Source organism: Oncorhynchus gorbuscha, linkage group LG25 (assembly GCF_021184085.1).
Source record: "Oncorhynchus gorbuscha isolate QuinsamMale2020 ecotype Even-year linkage group LG25, OgorEven_v1.0, whole genome shotgun sequence".
NCBI lineage: Eukaryota > Metazoa > Chordata > Actinopteri > Salmoniformes > Salmonidae > Oncorhynchus > Oncorhynchus gorbuscha.
The window spans coordinates 11,232,702-11,249,283 of record NC_060197.1 but is presented as its reverse complement, the minus strand read 5'-3'; the positions used below and the strand labels follow the sequence as shown (position 1 = coordinate 11,249,283).

The 16,582-nt window shown below is 43.5% G+C and overlaps 2 protein-coding genes across 2 annotated transcripts in view; both read right to left on the bottom strand.

Annotated features, from left to right (window-relative positions):
• Window positions 1-2,366: 2,366 nt before the first annotated feature.
• Window positions 2,367-11,045, bottom strand: LOC124014327 (protein Wnt-16-like). Its single transcript, XM_046329185.1, has 4 exons — window positions 10,543-11,045; window positions 10,172-10,398; window positions 6,973-7,262; window positions 2,367-3,878 (listed from the first exon to the last, which is right to left on the bottom strand). The coding sequence occupies exons 1-4, from the start codon at window positions 10,635-10,637 to the stop codon at window positions 3,414-3,416; spliced, it is 1,077 nt and encodes a 358-aa protein (XP_046185141.1). The 5' UTR covers window positions 10,638-11,045; the 3' UTR covers window positions 2,367-3,413.
• A 2,215-nt stretch (window positions 11,046-13,260) lies between these two features.
• Window positions 13,261-16,582, bottom strand: part of LOC124014093 (cadherin-like and PC-esterase domain-containing protein 1) — an 83,282-nt gene continuing 79,960 nt past the window's right edge. Inside the window, exons 20-21 of the mRNA XM_046328799.1 lie at window positions 16,172-16,318; window positions 13,261-15,038 (exon numbers count right to left, since the gene is read on the bottom strand). Of these exons, the coding sequence (XP_046184755.1) occupies window positions 14,796-15,038; window positions 16,172-16,318 (390 nt within the window). The 3' untranslated portion in view covers window positions 13,261-14,795. The remainder of the gene's footprint in view (window positions 15,039-16,171; window positions 16,319-16,582) is intronic.

The window sequence follows — 16,582 nt, the reverse complement described above, 5'->3', positions numbered from 1 at the left end:
GTCGAAGGTCGAGGAGAGGGAAGGACTAGTGTTGTGTTGAGAATGTGTGGTGATGTATGCTCTACATGCCTGCCTTAGGGTTAGAGGGCACTGGCACCAAGCATGCTCCGTCCAGCCAAACTCCTAAGGGTTGAACCCATGCCGACCGGCAGGGGTTGCGATGGACGGCACTGTGAGATTCCGGACACATGAGAACACACAGTCGAGGAAAGACACAGTCTGAAAAGAACATGAAACTTGGCTCAGTCTACTATGTTTTTATGCTTGGGTGCACAAGTACTTCCCGTGGAAAACATGAAGAAATATACGTCAAAATCCAGAGACAAAACATGACTTATGGTCAGTATATGAATGCGTCCAACTCTGTGGGGATGGACGAGCGTAACTGGGTTTCTCACTGGGTCCCAATGCGTTTTATTAAGCAGATATTACGATGCTGCCGGGGCTCTCAAATCCTCAACCCCCTCTGGGATTGGCTAAGAAATAACACTCAGAGAAAAACCTGTCTGGGGTTGACTTACTGAAATAGGCATTGTTTTTCATCTGTGGATGCCCCGTTGAATCAACCCAGAACAGTATCCATCCATATTCACACTGTGTTTCATTCTATCGTATATAAACAGACACGCAAGACCACAATGTGTAGTGGATTACAGAGATCTACATTGATAGACTGTCTGTTTCTCTGAACGTCTTTACATGGGTTCCAGATTATGTGGCAAAGGCCTCCGTCGTAGAAACATTGGGCGCATTCATTACGAAAACCCTTTAGCGTTGCTATTGGACAAATTCAGGTCGGTCCCTCTTATGTTTCGTTCTGTTCGTTTACGTTGAAAAAACATTTTGCAACAGATTTGCCATAATGAACACGCCCCTGGTCTTCATTTGTTTGGTGAGAGTGACATTTTACAAGGCCCCGTTTGAGTTTCCCTCTGTCCTGTTAAAATAAACTCACTAGAAGTCAAACGTGTGCTATGTTCCTCCTCACATACATGTGTCAAATTGCGGTCGGCCACGGGCTTCAAGGGAGACAACAGATGGATCATAAGAAGTTCTCCATGGGTAGTCTGGATTAAATTAATGTGTTTATTTAAAAGAAAATTGGATAGTGGGGAGGATATATTTATTGAGTTAAAGTGTAAGAGGTGAAGATTTATTTTGGTCTTGTGGACAGAGAATAAGTTAAGCCTGGTCATGATATGAGAAAGGAATGAGTGTTGACCTACAGTATGAATCTATTATCATGTTGACTGAGGCATAGACATACAAGGAGACCATTAGGACTTAAGAGGTTCAGAAACAGATAAGATACATGCAAAATACTTTCAAAAATAACTTTTACACAGGATATTATAGACCTGGGATCAGTCCCGTGGGGCTCAGTTGGTACAGCATGGTGCTTGCAACATCAGGATTGTGGGTTCGATTCCCATGAGGGACCAGTATAAAACTGTATGCACTCACTGTAAACTGCTCTAGACAAGAGTGTCTGCTAAATGACTCAAATGTAATTATGTCCTTAGTATCTGGCTTTATGGACTCATTTAACTGAAAAGGGACAGCGAGAAGTACGACATGCGTAATCCTGCATTTAATTTTGTGATTTCTGGGAATGTACGTGGAGCACCTGATTCCTGAAAGCAGTCCTCTGGAAAACAAAACCATGACTGAAAATCCTCGAGGTCAGAGCGCTTCGGGCTCACGTCAACTGCTCTCCTCCGTCTCGTCCCGCTTTCTTTAGGTCTGGGTCCCCCCCCCCCTTCCTCTCACCAACAAGTCACAGTGCTGGAAGCTTCAGGGAAATGTATGGGTCAGTATCGCTAGACTTTTAAAAGGCTCTTTAAGAGAAAGCACTCGCGGTATTTAGCATAGCATCGCCACTTCTCACATAGCACAGCCTCTCATTCAGGAGAGCGAGAGAGAACAAGAGAGAGAAAGAGAGAATGAAAGCGCGCGAGAGAGGTGGGACAGAGGTAAAGGAATAGAGACTGAAAATGGGAAGAGAGTGAGAGAGGAAAAGAAAGGAGAGAGAGGACGAGACGGAATAGGCTTAAATTCTTAGAGACAGCAAGAGGAATTCTCCGAAACCAAGTCAAGCATCTCCACGGTCCTGCTGCCAGTGGGTCTACTGAGAACAAACTGCTCCGTTCCATTGATGCATTCCTTCATTTATAGCTGGTTTCGGATCCAAACGCAAACACAGGAAAGAGAAAAAGTGGATCGGACAGCAAAAGGATAACAAAGGACCTTGGTAATACAATGATGACAAACAGAAAGCCAACACATTAAAGTGGTAGCAGTTTGACAAACACATGCTGCATGTCTGAGAGCATTGGATGGGCTTGAATCTTAAGACACTCTCGTCGTGTGGTACAGCATAATTTAATATTTACAAAATGTAAACAATTTACAAAAATACGACGTCATTTTGACATATTCTCAATTAAAGCACCTGTAGCTTCACTCTGCCCTGAATGTTGCAATCTGAATAGTACAAAACAAACATTTTAGGTTTCAAGAAATCTTTCCAAAATATCTAAAAGAAAAATGTTTTTTTTTAAATGTCATGGTACCATATCTTTTTGAAGTCGTTACTTTACAGTTTATTCCAAAAATTCAATACAACTTGGAATGATTATTTCAAGACTTCTTTCTATGCATTGATACGGCAAGCTTTCCAACGAGAATAAGCCTAATCTATCCACCATCGATCACCATAGAGCCATGGGTGGAAGCAGGATCTGTTCTTGCTCCCTAGCCTGGAAGAGAGCCATAGAAATGACACAAAAGATGGCAACCTCTGACAGTTGCCCAATCCCTGTACTGCCTATGGCTCTAGCCTTCTGTTGTCTATATGAGACTTCGTTCTGATCTGGAAATGTACGGACACCGTTTACTGCATCTACTCTACAGTCCTCCTACAGGACAGGGTCCCCCTACAAGCACTTTTTGGTCCCTTTGTTGGTCCTCTTACATACCATTCACTGAGTCCATTTGAAGACTTGAAGAAGAGTGAGGTTTTAACTTTCATCAAAGTTCAGTTTGTTTTTATCATGGAGTCTGAGTTTCGGGGCTCATTTCGACTCATCCGAGTAAATTGCGAAGATGTCCATGTTTGGTAGTCAGAGTGTGTGGATCCTCAAGCCTCTGAAACACTGTGGAACTCCTGTCCCATTGGATAGCCTCCTACAAGGCTGAGCCCTGATAGGCCATTCAAAAGTCAACGATTTTCCACTGTCTTTGTCTACCTCTGCTGGTGTGGTGTATAAATACTGTCTTCCTGAGGGTTGAGATGGAGGGTTGTTGATGCTGCGCCCCTCTTGTCCATGGGAGAGAGGAATGATGGGGAAGTCTTTTAGTCTCTCATTGGGGACGGTGTGTATGTGTGAGTGCCATCGCCTGCCTCCCCCTCCCTATTTACAGGTGTGCATGTCATTCATGCTCTCACACTTCTGACACCTCACATAGCAACACCACACAAACTTACACTCGCACCTCTCTACGTGGCGAACCACGTGTGTATTATACCCTCGACCGCAGCAGAGCAGGTTACACCCGTCGGGGCCGGCCGAGGTGCGGTTACACCGGCGCCCTCTAGTGCCCGCCACGCCCCAGCGCCGGTCCTCCAGACAGTAGTTAGGAGACTTGTTGAGGAAGATAAGTTCTTCCTTCCCAATGGGCACGCGTCGCTGGTCCTTCTCCTTCCTCCTCACCTTCCTCTTGGAGCGGTCCAGCACCTGCACGCTTCCCTCGTAGCGCTCCTTCAGGAAGTTGCCCACGCGCTCGAACGACGCCATGGTGCGCCAGCACGTCTTCACGGCGCACGAGCCCGACACGCCGTGGCAACGGCAGTCGGTGGCCATCGTCTTGGCGACAGCCTGAAAAGGGGAAAGATGGAGAGGATGGTGTTAGGAATAACAACAGACTTACCACACTAAGAGTTACAACACTGTAAATGTTATGACAGACTAGCTACCAGAACTCTGTTTGATGGAGACTGCCTTTTGTTTACACAAACGCCGTGGGAATGTTTTGAGCAAAATCACAATCTATTGTTCTGAATGCTGGATCTTGGACTGGGACTGTAACATGAGTCCTGAGGTTTGTGCATTCTACTTCTAACTCTGACACAATAGACTCCCTGGGTGCTGTGTACAACTGGAACAAAAGTGAAACTGTTCTTCACAGTTTAAACTGAGAGATTGAGGAGACATTTTCTTTAGGACCACAAACCCCAGGGCTCTAAAGCGGTCTTAGGATGACCCCAGAAGTGCCTACCACTTTCACCCCTCTTCCACCTCTCCTCCCACTCCCTCTTCCCTGTCGGGTCAGTTTAGTTGGAAAGGCAGTGTGTGTGTGTGTGTGTGTGTGTGTGTGTGTGTGTGTGTGTGTGTGTGTGTGTGTGTGTGTGTGTGTGTGTGTGTGTGTGTGTGTGTGTGTGTGTGTGTGTGTGTGTGTGTGTGTGTGTGTGTGTTACAGTAAACAGATACACTGCTACCATTGTGTCCACATCCCTCTCCAGTAGTGAAGCCCTCTCCTCTTGACAGTGGCTAGTTGATAAGAGAGGGACCCAGTAAGTGTGTCTTAGTGAATGCCATGCCCCGCCCACCTGAGGATCTTTTTCAGCCATCTATTTCCTGTGTTTGAGGGGTGCAAAATCCACGTCACTTAAATCTCACTGGATCGATTGCTTTCATTTTACTCCTGCTTCATACTCTTGCTTGTGCCTGACGTTTTTCCCCCGTTAACGTTACAGAAATGGTTGTAATTACCTGTAAAACACACACCTGTAATGGCTGAAATGGACTCAGTGGCGTAAAGTACTTAAGTAGTACTTCAAAGTATTTCTACTTAAGTCATTTTTGGGGTATTTGTACTTTACTTTTACTTCATTATTTTCTTTAGGAATATAGTGTACTTTTTACTCTCTACATTTTCATTGACACTCAAAAGTACTCGTTACATTTTAAATGCTTAGCAGGACAGGAAAATGGTCCAATTCACACACTTATCAAGAGGATACGTGAGCATCCCTACTGCCTCTTATCTGGCAGTCTCACTGAACACAAATGCATCGTTTGTAAATTATGTCTGAGTGTTGGGAGTGTGCCCCGTGCTCTCCGTACATTTTCAAACCAAGAAAATGGTGCCGTCTGCTTTTACTCAAGTAGTATTTTACTGGATAACTTACAATTTTACTTGAGTAACTTTCTATTAAGGTATCTATACTTTTACTCAAGTATGACAATTGGGTACTTTTTCCACCACTGCTCAATGGAATCATTGTTCTACCGTTGAATATATAAGAACACTAAAGCTTTGTCTGGGATTTAACACACTGTCTCGACACGTACATCACAAAAAAAGACTAGATATTTTGATGGGTGTTCATTTTTGGGGGATAAAAAAAAAAAAGCAATAATTTAATACAGTTGAAATGTTTACAAAATATATGTGCGGAAATGAAAGCAACTCCCGAATATATACACTCGGATTATAGTGATATGTCTGATCTCACAAACAATGTTTAGATAGGCGTAATCTAGAGCCAAGCGTGTTGACTTTCTCGGTGGGTATCCTGCACCCTTGTTGAATTATGCAAGAGTATGTGACAACAGTAATTAATGAGGAAGTCTAGACAGTGCAGGTGAGTGTAGGTAGGGTATACATAGAAAGTGTTGGGTGGTTGCAGCCCTCTTGCACTCCGTTATGTTAATTTATTCATATATACAGCCTGTGTATTTATGCAAATGAGTCACCTATAATTCTCTCTCTCTTAACACAAAATATTTTAAAATACCTGATACACTAAGAAAATGTATACAGTGCCTTCAGAAAGTATTCACAGGCCCTTGACTTTTTCCACATTTTGTTGTATTACATTTAATTTAAAATTGATAACATTTAAAATTTTTGTCACTGAAAAGGAAAATGAATAGAGCTAAGCACTGGCAAAGTCCAAGAGGAAAACCTGGTTCAGTCTGCTTTCCAACAGACACAAATCCACCTTTCAGCAGGACAATAACCTAAAACGCAAGGCCAAATATACACTGGAGTTACTTACCAAGACGACATTGAACGTTCCTGAGTGGCCTATACCTAAATCTCCCACCAAAATCCCTGAACTCCATTCATTATTTGTCTGTGCCGGTAAAATGTTTTATGTGATATAATTAAGTCCATATCTGATGGATTATACAATTTCAAAATGTTTGGAGTATCTTCATCCATTGTCCAACTGTTGCATTTTATTAGACTTGTTTTTAAAACCTTTTAACAATTTTGATGACCGTTGCTACAATTTAGTCACGCTGTCACGCCTCACCCATTAACTCACATTATCGAGGATGGTACACTTTCTTTCCCCTCTCTCCTTCTGTCCCATCTCAGCATCCCCCTCTCACACTGACCTTCTTGTTCTCCCTTCCCTCCAATCTTTCTGCTTTTCTCTCAATATCGTTCCCGCTCTCTCTAACACACACACACACACACACACACACACTTCCTAGAACGTCTCCTGAAAGTATTTTTAACAGTGTGTGATAAATTCTATTAACCACTGAATGGTTTGGTCCTAACTCATCTCCAACCCCATAACTATAATAGCTACAGTCGGATTCCTTTCATGGTGCTAGATTAGTACTGTCATATCAGTCATTCATTCAGACACAATGAACCCTACACCTGATAGAGTCTTGACTACTAGAGTTACAGCTCCCATGTGCCCTATTCAGCTTTTACATACTACCAGAGTACCCTAAACAACTGTGTTCACTATAAAATACTATTTCTCTCTAGCTAGGTTGTGGATGTGTGTGTGTGTGTTTTGTTCTGTGGTGTATTGTGTCTAATCTAACATTGGACTTCAACGTTGTGCTGTTTTGGTTCTGTACACTGTGTGTGTTGTACATGCTCTGTGAGTGTTATTCGCCCTCAATGTGTGTGTGTGTGTGTGTGTGTGTTGCATCTCACCTGTCTCCCGGCTTCACTGTTGTGCTGGTTCATGGTGAGCAGTGCATCCCCTCCCCTGGCTGAGGACATATTCTTCACTGAATTATCTATGAACTTCCTGCTGAACCATGTACCGTACTGGATATGGTCTGAGCAGCCGCCCCAGTGCCACCCTTCGCTGGGCGAGCCTGTGCCCTGCAGGCTGGTGTCACAGCCACATTCCGTCATGTTGCCTGCACTGCAGGAGCGCGTCACTGCCTGGACCAGCCCAGCTGCCATCACCGCGTGGATAAACGCCGTCTCCTTGGTCCCTGTCAGTCAATGGAAAGGGGTTTTTGGTAGGGCAAAGGTATGCATGGATTACTGTCTAACAGTGGCTGTGGACCTCTAAAGCAGGCATTGGGTGGATTCTGAAAAGATTCCACTCTCACACCTTTCAGCCAATAACACTTCAGACGGAGGAAAATGGCACATATCTAGAATTACAACTTCCGTGTGTCTCAGTAGCACAGGCCTAGATATCCATATAACTTCCATGTGTCTCAGTAACACAGGCCTAGATATCCATATAACATCCATGTGTCTCAGTAACACAGGCCTAGATATCCATATAACTTCCATGTGTCTCAGTAGCACAGGCCTAGATATCCATATAACTTCCATGTGTCTCAGTAACACAGGCCTAGATATCCATATAACATCCATGTGTCTCAGTAACACAGGCCTAGATATCCATATAACTTCCATGTGTCTCAGTAACACAGGCCTAGATATCCATATAACTTCCATGTGTCTCAGTAGCACAGGCCTAGATATCCATATAACTTCCATGTGTCTCAGTAACACAGGCCTAGATATCCATATAACTTCCATGTGTCTCAGTAGCACAGGCCTAGATATCCATATAACTTCCATGTGTCTCAGTAACACAGGCCTAGATATCCATATAACTTCCATGTGTCTCAGTAGCACAGGCCTAGATATCCATATAACTTCCATGTGTCTCAGTAACACAGGCCTAGATATCCATATAACTTCCATGTGTCTCAGTAACACAGGCCTAGATATCCATATAACTTCCATGTGTCTCAGTAACACAGGCCTAGATATCCATATAACTTCCATGTGTCTCAGTAACACAGGCCTAGATATCCATATAACTTCCATGTGTCTCAGTAACACAGGCCTAGATATCCATATAACTTCCATGTGTCTCAGTAACACAGGCCTAGATATCCATATAACTTCCATGTGTCTCAGTAACACAGGCCTAGATATCCATATAACTTCCATGTGTCTCAGTAACACAGGCCTAGATATCCATATAACTTCCATGTGTCTCAGTAACACAGGCCTAGATATCCATATAACTTCCATGCGTCTCAGTAACACAGGCCTAGATATCCATATAACTTCCATCCATTGTGGTCGTATAATAGATCTTTGCTCTGTCGGGATACATGTGAGATGTGAGTTGAGAAGACACATGGCCCCATGGGAACTGTCCTGCCCTGTGTGAGGGGGAGGGGGGGGGTGTTGGGTTACACTTCACAGGTTAGGGGCCACAGTAGGCCCTGAGTGAGGACAGACAGCACTGGCTCAGAGAGAGACTTAGAACATGTTGCTATGATGATAAATGTGTAGCACGGATCAAACCGGTATCACAGTTACTTATACGACCATCTGGAATGCTGACCACCGGACAGAAACATTCGATTATGTCCTGTAATGAACAAAGGCTGAAAACAATGTAAACCCAAGTGTGAAAGGGGGAAGCCTACTAATGTTTATAGCGTATGGAATGGGCTGGTTAGACGAAACTCTAAAATATGCAGAATCTTAGGGATAGAACAGAAGCACAATGGCTCCTGACGACATTAAGTGTATTCAGAGAGTGCAGGTTCTAAGAATGACATAGAACTATGTATGAACTTTAAACAAAATCTAGGAAAAAAACGTAAATCAGAGGTCCAAGCCACAAGTTGAATCAAAGCGTTTGTGCAATAATTTACAAAGCCTTTACCTCCCTGGAACAACAAGAAATCACCACTTCAAATGTAAGTTTGGCACTTTGAAGGTTGGATCATTAAAACAAATGACAATTGCTGTAATTTAGGTTCTGTGTTGCATTATATTATCCCCTCAAAATTGCTGCGTCCTAACCCAATAAGAACATTGTTTCCGACACTGTGATCAAACCGCAGAGCATACGTTTTTACAGTTGATTGTACGAGTCAGGACATGGGATGGAAATGCGGAGATTTAGCCTATATACAATAGGCTAAATCTCTGCATTTCCATCCCATGTCCCGACTCGTATAATCAACTGTAAAAACGTATGCTCTGCGGTTTGATCACAGATGTGCATTGGCCTAAATCAACATAAAATATATGGTCAGTTTTTCTCCGATTTTTTTCCGTCTGCGTTGAGTGAAGAAAGTTGATAGATTGCATGTGACTGGGTGCAACAAGGATAGAGAGGAATTTGGAAGAATGAGTTTCATGTGAAAATAACATGTTGATAGCTAAACCATGCGCTGACTCTTAACCACCTTAGAAAGCTGCATGGAGACAGATTTCTGGAACGATATCTCTAGAACAAAGAAACTGTGTTCTTAAATTACATGTCGACCATGAATCTCCTAATTAGGATAATCCCGGCTGGTTTAGGACCAGAGGTGAGCAGGAGTTTTCTGTTCAAAGACAACACTTGACCGTGGATAAGTGGTGTGTTGGGACGGTTAAACCGAAACAGATGTGCGCAGACGTTCTCTCTCTCTCTCTCTCTCTCTCTCTCACTCTCGCCCCATAGGGGATACAGCTGCTTGAGTCGGCAAATCAAATCACCTTCCCTCCCTGGACAACATTAAACATGTTCATGAGTCAAACCAAACCGATCACGAGTAAAGAGTTATGGAAAATGGAAGACGTGCCTCTTTTTGACGCACTATCAAATAAAAAGACAATTGAGGGACTGTTTTTATGCAGCAATTGCCTTAAACGGTCAAACACCAAATGATGTGGGCACACATTAAATATCGGATTATGGAATACAACCACTAGATGCATCCAAAATATAGTCTAATTTTCCAAATTAATCCCAATCAAAAAGAACATTATCAATAGGCCAGAAAAGTGCACACGAATTTATACAAACGAGAACAAAGCACCCTATTGTTTTATGTCTATTAAAACGAGTATTTAAACCGCCTGTCCTTACCACTGGTTAGCTCGTAGCCGAACACAGAGAGCTCTTTGGTGGTAGAACAGTTCCACCGCTCGTGCTCGAACTGCGTCTGGCACTCCGCGATGCCGATGCGCGCGCCGGCCTTGATGCTTGACAGGAGATGGGGCTTTCTCTTGCACAGGTCCTTCTGCTTGTGCGTCAGCGGGAGATTGGCGCAGCCCAGCTTCTCTGGTACTCCCACGGAGGTTATTCCCAACCACCTGAGACACAAAGCAAGCAGCGGAGACAATAAATTACTTTCGAAACCACTTTCAGCCCCAAACGGAATCGCATTCTATGCGTAAAGAAAATTGTGCAATTTGACAAAAAGACAAGTTTAACCACAAGCAATGAAATATACTTACATCCAACTGGCTCGACAGCAGACAGGATACAGTGAAAACAGTAAGAGAAACAGAAAGCAGATCTGATGTACTCCGCAGCCGCTTCTTCTCTCCATGGTCACCTCATTTACAGAAGCCGACTTGCCTCCCGGGCACTGGGGAAGGGTATGTCCATGGAGCGCTGGGTCGGTGCTGGGTTCTGTCTCATGCTAGCCCCACAACATAAGACCCTAACAGAACTAATCCTCAATCCGTGGTTATCTCGAGCAATTCAGTAAAAAAAACATCCGCGGGGAGGGAGAGAGGACGCGGGCGGAATGGTGATTCCAATCACGTGTCTCAGTGGCTAGTAATAGCCTACAGTTGGATGGGTGATAAGTTCCCGACGGTGTTCCCCAAAACACAGACAAACAGTTTTATCCTGGACTGGGAGAACCCACACAGTGTCTCTCGGCGGCGCGCTCCTAGGCTCGGATTGGCGCACCCGTGGATTCATATTAAGCAGACGCGCATGTCCTACGAGATAATTGGACGGACGCGAAAAGAAAACGCATGCCGCCGCTGGCACTGACAGGAACTGGGCAAAACGTTTGGCATGGGAGAAGGTGGGTTTCTTCTAGATAGCACATCCAAAGTCAAAATTGGCAATAGCCCATCGTAAAAATGTATGAAAACAAAATGTAATTTTTGGTCTTAATTTGAGGTTAGCAATGTGGTTAAGGTTAGGTTTAAAATAAAATGTTAAGAATATAAATGGTCTAAATGGGCGTGGTTTATGACTTTGTGGCTGTGGTAACTAGTAACGACCGAGAAGGTGGAAGGAAACACAAGAGCCAGCAGAACACTTCTTTATGATGGTCACTTCACTCAAGCGCTCTGAACCTAATCATGTCAGGCGAGAATAATGATCATTTCCCCCCGAAAAATACCTACGAAACCTTGAGTAAATTGAATGCATAACATATTTATAATAGGCCTACAATAGATTATCTCATACACAATTATTTGTGATAAACAAGGCCTGGTTATGAATTTTGAATTAAAAATACCAATTTAATTCTAACTAATCCTTATGACAACCATATTTATATATTTTATCTATAATCATATTTAATGATTTCATATGCAATGGTTTCAATTTGGTTTCCATTTTAAGATTCATATAAAACTACAGTTAGAGAAAATGTCCTCATGATTTCAACACATCGAAATCATCCTCTGAGGCTATTTTGTTCCCCGGTGCTCGTAAATTGCGTAATATTCGTTAGGTTTAGAAGATTTGGAATCTCATTTCGCCATTGAAATATATAGCTTAAATGAATAAAGGATTGATTCAAATGCAACGACAATAACCACATTGCCCATTGTGTAACCAATTATGTTTGAGCAAACATTTTCAATCACTATTGAGTTGTTTGCCTTTTCCTGAATAATAAACATCATATTTAGTCAGAGAGCAATTTCGATGAGACAATTTAATTACATTTTTTAAAGGGTTGACTGACCACGTTTCTGTTAAGTATATTGGACTGGGTTATAGGGCGGTATGGGGCAGACGAGGTGAAGTCTACTCAGCCCCCAGAAATGTCACAACCCCCCTGCCCCCAAGCCTTTCAAATTCCCCGACTAAAACAGTGCAGAGTGAAAGGTCTGCCTGAAATTTGACATCAGAGGTCGGAACCGCAGTGCAAGGCAGAGTCCACCATTCCTCCTTGGCGCGACAACAACCCAGGCGGCAGGCCCACGTCTTCAGGGCGGGTACATGTGCCTGAAAGGAAAGCCTTTGTCTGTATCTACCTTATTCTATCCCTCGCCCACTCAATGCTGTTATTTATCCACATATCGCACAAGACAATTCCATTTGACCATTCAACACTTCACGCACTTGACTTCGTATGCGTTCCCTTTATTTGATCTACACACTGTAAAACCAACGTTTTTAACAAATATGGAAATATTTTCCATATATCGTTACATTGTATTACATTTCATTGCGGTCATATAACCGTGTTAATAACGTGTTTTAGATAGGCCGAGGCTACATAATTTGAACACCATTTTCAGTGTAAATATGCCTCAATAAAATGGACTGACAGCTTTCTGGAGTAAGGCTCTAACATTACGTTGACCTCAAACACGATTTAGGCCTGCATTTAAATCTACATTCGTTTTACTTCTCGATCGTGTTGCTCGATCTCTGCCTTGATCACACGGTGGGTAGGGTGATTGGATGTGTCGGATTAGCGGGACATGACTGCAAAGAGGAGTCAGACAGGGCACATTACGCGCAAAACGGAGATAAACCACATTACACCGACAACCATTTTATTATAGCACAGTTGTAGCCTAATTGAACATTTGTCTCCCTAATTATGTCCTTCTAAACCAGGTGACCCGTGTATAGGCCTATGCGGGACAATACATTATGATCAAACTCTGGTCTTGATGGCACGAAGGAAATTACAAAACGAAGAAGGAAAACAAGAGCGCGCCTCTGCCCATCTTCCTCAGAGCGTCACACGGCTTCATACCTCTGCATGGTTGAATTGGGATGATGACTGTAAAAGGATTTGTTTAATACTGTGCGCAAACAGCATGTACAGGCTTATCCTCATGTTGTGCACAACTTTTAAAGAGGAAATATGCGATGCCAACATCCTAATTGTTTATAAGCTAGGGCTTTGTGGAACTTTCAAAACACAGTTTCATGCTTTCAGAACATAGTTCGAGGACACAAAGTTTAGTTAAGAAAATATATATTTTAATGTGAGAATATTGTATCGGAATAACTCTTATATGTACCATCTGGAAACACAAAGCTGAAGTTAGTGCCATTTGAAGATACATGTTCTTTAATAATAAATTAATAGTGTTGATAATATTTAGTATGAGGAAAATATGTCTTTCTGTTTTTTTTCCCTTCAGTTTTCCTTCAAAATCACTGAATCAAATGATTAGGTTTGCTATCAATGTTCCCATAGGACCACGAAACAGAGCTAAGCAGGTAGTCTCCACTCCTGTGCGTGTGCATGTGTTTGTGGCTATCTGTTACAATTACCTTCATCTTCACCAGCTCAGTTCCCTCCATAAAAATGATCAGAGGACAGATAAGACAATATGTATAGATCCATAGCATACATTACACCAGTCCTTCATTAGCATGTCAACAATATGCTGCATGTAAAACATTATACACTGATTATCAACATTATGGGCACGAATAAGCAGATGTAGAAATATAAGAAAATCCTACATAAGACATTCGCTTGAAGAATAGCTCAGCTTTCGTCATATCTTTGGCATAGAATAGAATACGTTGTGGTGTCCACAGAACACGCGGATGGATGAGGTACTGTATATGAGGAGGAATAGCTGGATACCCAGAAGTCCCTTCAATGGCGAGAGATCGGCTTTCCTGATGCACAAAGGCATCAAAGGCACACATCAAAAGTGGTTCTCGAACCTCTCCTCGGGGACCCCCAGACGTTTCAAAATGTTGTTGTAGCCCTGAACTAGCTCACCTGATTAGTTGACAAGTTGAATCTGAATCAGGTGTGCTAGCTCTGGAATACATCAAACACATGGAATTGCCGGGGATACACGAGGAGAGGATAGAGAACCAATGCTGTACAACATTTCCACAACTATAAAACTATACAATTGTAAAGGTTTGTGCTGGAGCGTTGAGGGAGCATTGTCAGTTGGTTGGAGAGCAAGGCTTACATGTGGGATGTACACACGACACACTCCTTCAACAGTCACTCTCGCTCTCCTCTCTATTCGTTCTCCAGCTGCTTCCCTTGTCTTTTGGTATTAGGCCAGCGATCCCCCTCTTCGACCATTTGGAAACCTCTACCTAGCAGAGGCAGCAGTCACATGACAGGGGGCCCAGTGTGTGGGCCAATCAGAGGAGGTCTGTGTGACAGACAGTGGTGATGTTTGTCACACGGCTGACCAGTCAGGACTCTCCTGTTACTCCAGCACTTCCTGGACAGAATGACCTCTATTTCTTTTAGAGAGATGCTTGTATGGATACACACGCACACACGCATGCACACACACACACACACACACACACACACACACACACACACACACACACACACACACACACACACACACACACACACACACACACACACACACACACACACACACACACACACACACACACACACACACACACACACACACACACACACACACACACGTACATTAGTAAGCAAGGACACAAGTACACACACACACACAGTCAGTGGTGGTCAGGGGTGGGTCTAGTTTCCCGTGTCTCTCACACACAGTCTACTCAGCAGGATCTGCGAGTACACCTGGTTCACCTCTCCTCTCACGTGATAGGTGGAGGAGTTAGACCCCGTCCACTGGTCCTGGTGCTGCAGGGGGGGCTGATCACTGAACCCGGTTCCAGTTCCACTTGTTCTGGTTCCAGGTTCCTCGCCGTGTCGAAGGAGCTTCATCTTCCTGTGTAGCGGAGCCTTGGAGAACGACAGCTTTTCAACCTTCAAGGAACACAGCAAGGAGAACCACGTCAACACCTCACCTCTAACACAACATCTACTTACTGACATTATACTGTAACTAGGTAACTAAACCATGGCCAGAGCTTGTACTACCGGAGGCTAGCTAATGTTGCCTGGGGTGTCAGGGAACAGAACAGAGCGCAAACCCATTGTCACAGTCTGGAGTTCCTTTAATATAAACCACACTGGAACAATCCAAGCCTGACCTAAATCCTGACATAACAGAAACCCTGTCCATCCTCTCAGAGGCTTGGGTTAGACATAACTACACTCATGGATCCCATACACCTTCTGGCTTCCTTATGGGAAATCCTGTTGTCACTTAAGACCCATATGAACTGGGAGGGGCGGGGCTATAGAGGGGGGCACATGCCCTCGTATATATGACCGTAACCACTTCACAAGCGCCCTGGGGCCCAGCTGCTACCAACGTGGAGCTTTTACTGCCCAATAAAACCCGGCCTAACGGCTAATTACTGATTAACCGATCCATGGGACAATTTTATAGCTGAATTAAAACAAGTGACTGTTCTTTATACAGGGAGTTGGAGAGGGGGCAGAAGGGGATTGTGTGTGTGTGTGTCTGTGTATGTGTGGTACAGCAGTATTTCCTTCTAGAAAGCTCCATGACATGGAGGGGGATTGTTTAATCAAGAGGGCATAAGAAAATGGCAGTTCAGCATTTGGATCTACCGTAGGGTTAAATCCCAGGATTATTTAAGGCCAAAGATTCCCTCCTGGTAAGTCGGCGTGGGCGCAAACAGTAATAGCAAGTATCCACAATGAAGTTATTTCAGATATTACAGTCGGAGAGGGAGTCCTCGGGGAAAGAGTTTGCTGTGGATCTAGCTGTGCTCCCTGAAGTTTAGACAAACCATTAGTTAGAATTGGTATCAATTACTGTATCCAGAGAGAAACATGCAATATCTGTGTTGAAGTGTTGGTAACATTGTGCTGTGATTTGAATAACTGACTAGGATGTAACCAAATCCTGAGAATGAATATAAACTACGATAAACAAAAGGAACATGCTGAATTTCCTGCAAGAACCTGGAGTGCTGTGTTTTTAAATATTTTTTAGACAAAGGTGAAGGCGGGATGAGAGGGGTTACCTCGTGAAAATGGCAGGCGCACCGTCCCTGCAGGAACTCTTTGTAGCGGCCCATGGTGACACTGAATGTGTCTATGACCTCATACCCATAGTGCTTTGCGGCGGAGATGATGTTGCTGTTCTCTCTGTACAGCTCCTGTACTCCTCTCTGGGCAAGTTAAAGTAAGACAACAAAGAAGTAATCGCTACTCAACACAAGGAAAAACTATCTTAAAACACTCACATTGGGAGCCGTATCGTAGCCATAACATTTTTGTACAGTTCCCGGAGGCCCCTATTGCAACACGCCTGAAATATAACTGACCTTTGAATTGAATTAGTTGTATTGCTGTTGAACAGGTGCCCATTGCTGATGTTGGACCAGTCAGCATGTTGGAAGCCATGGACTATTAGCCAATAATGTTTTTTTTTT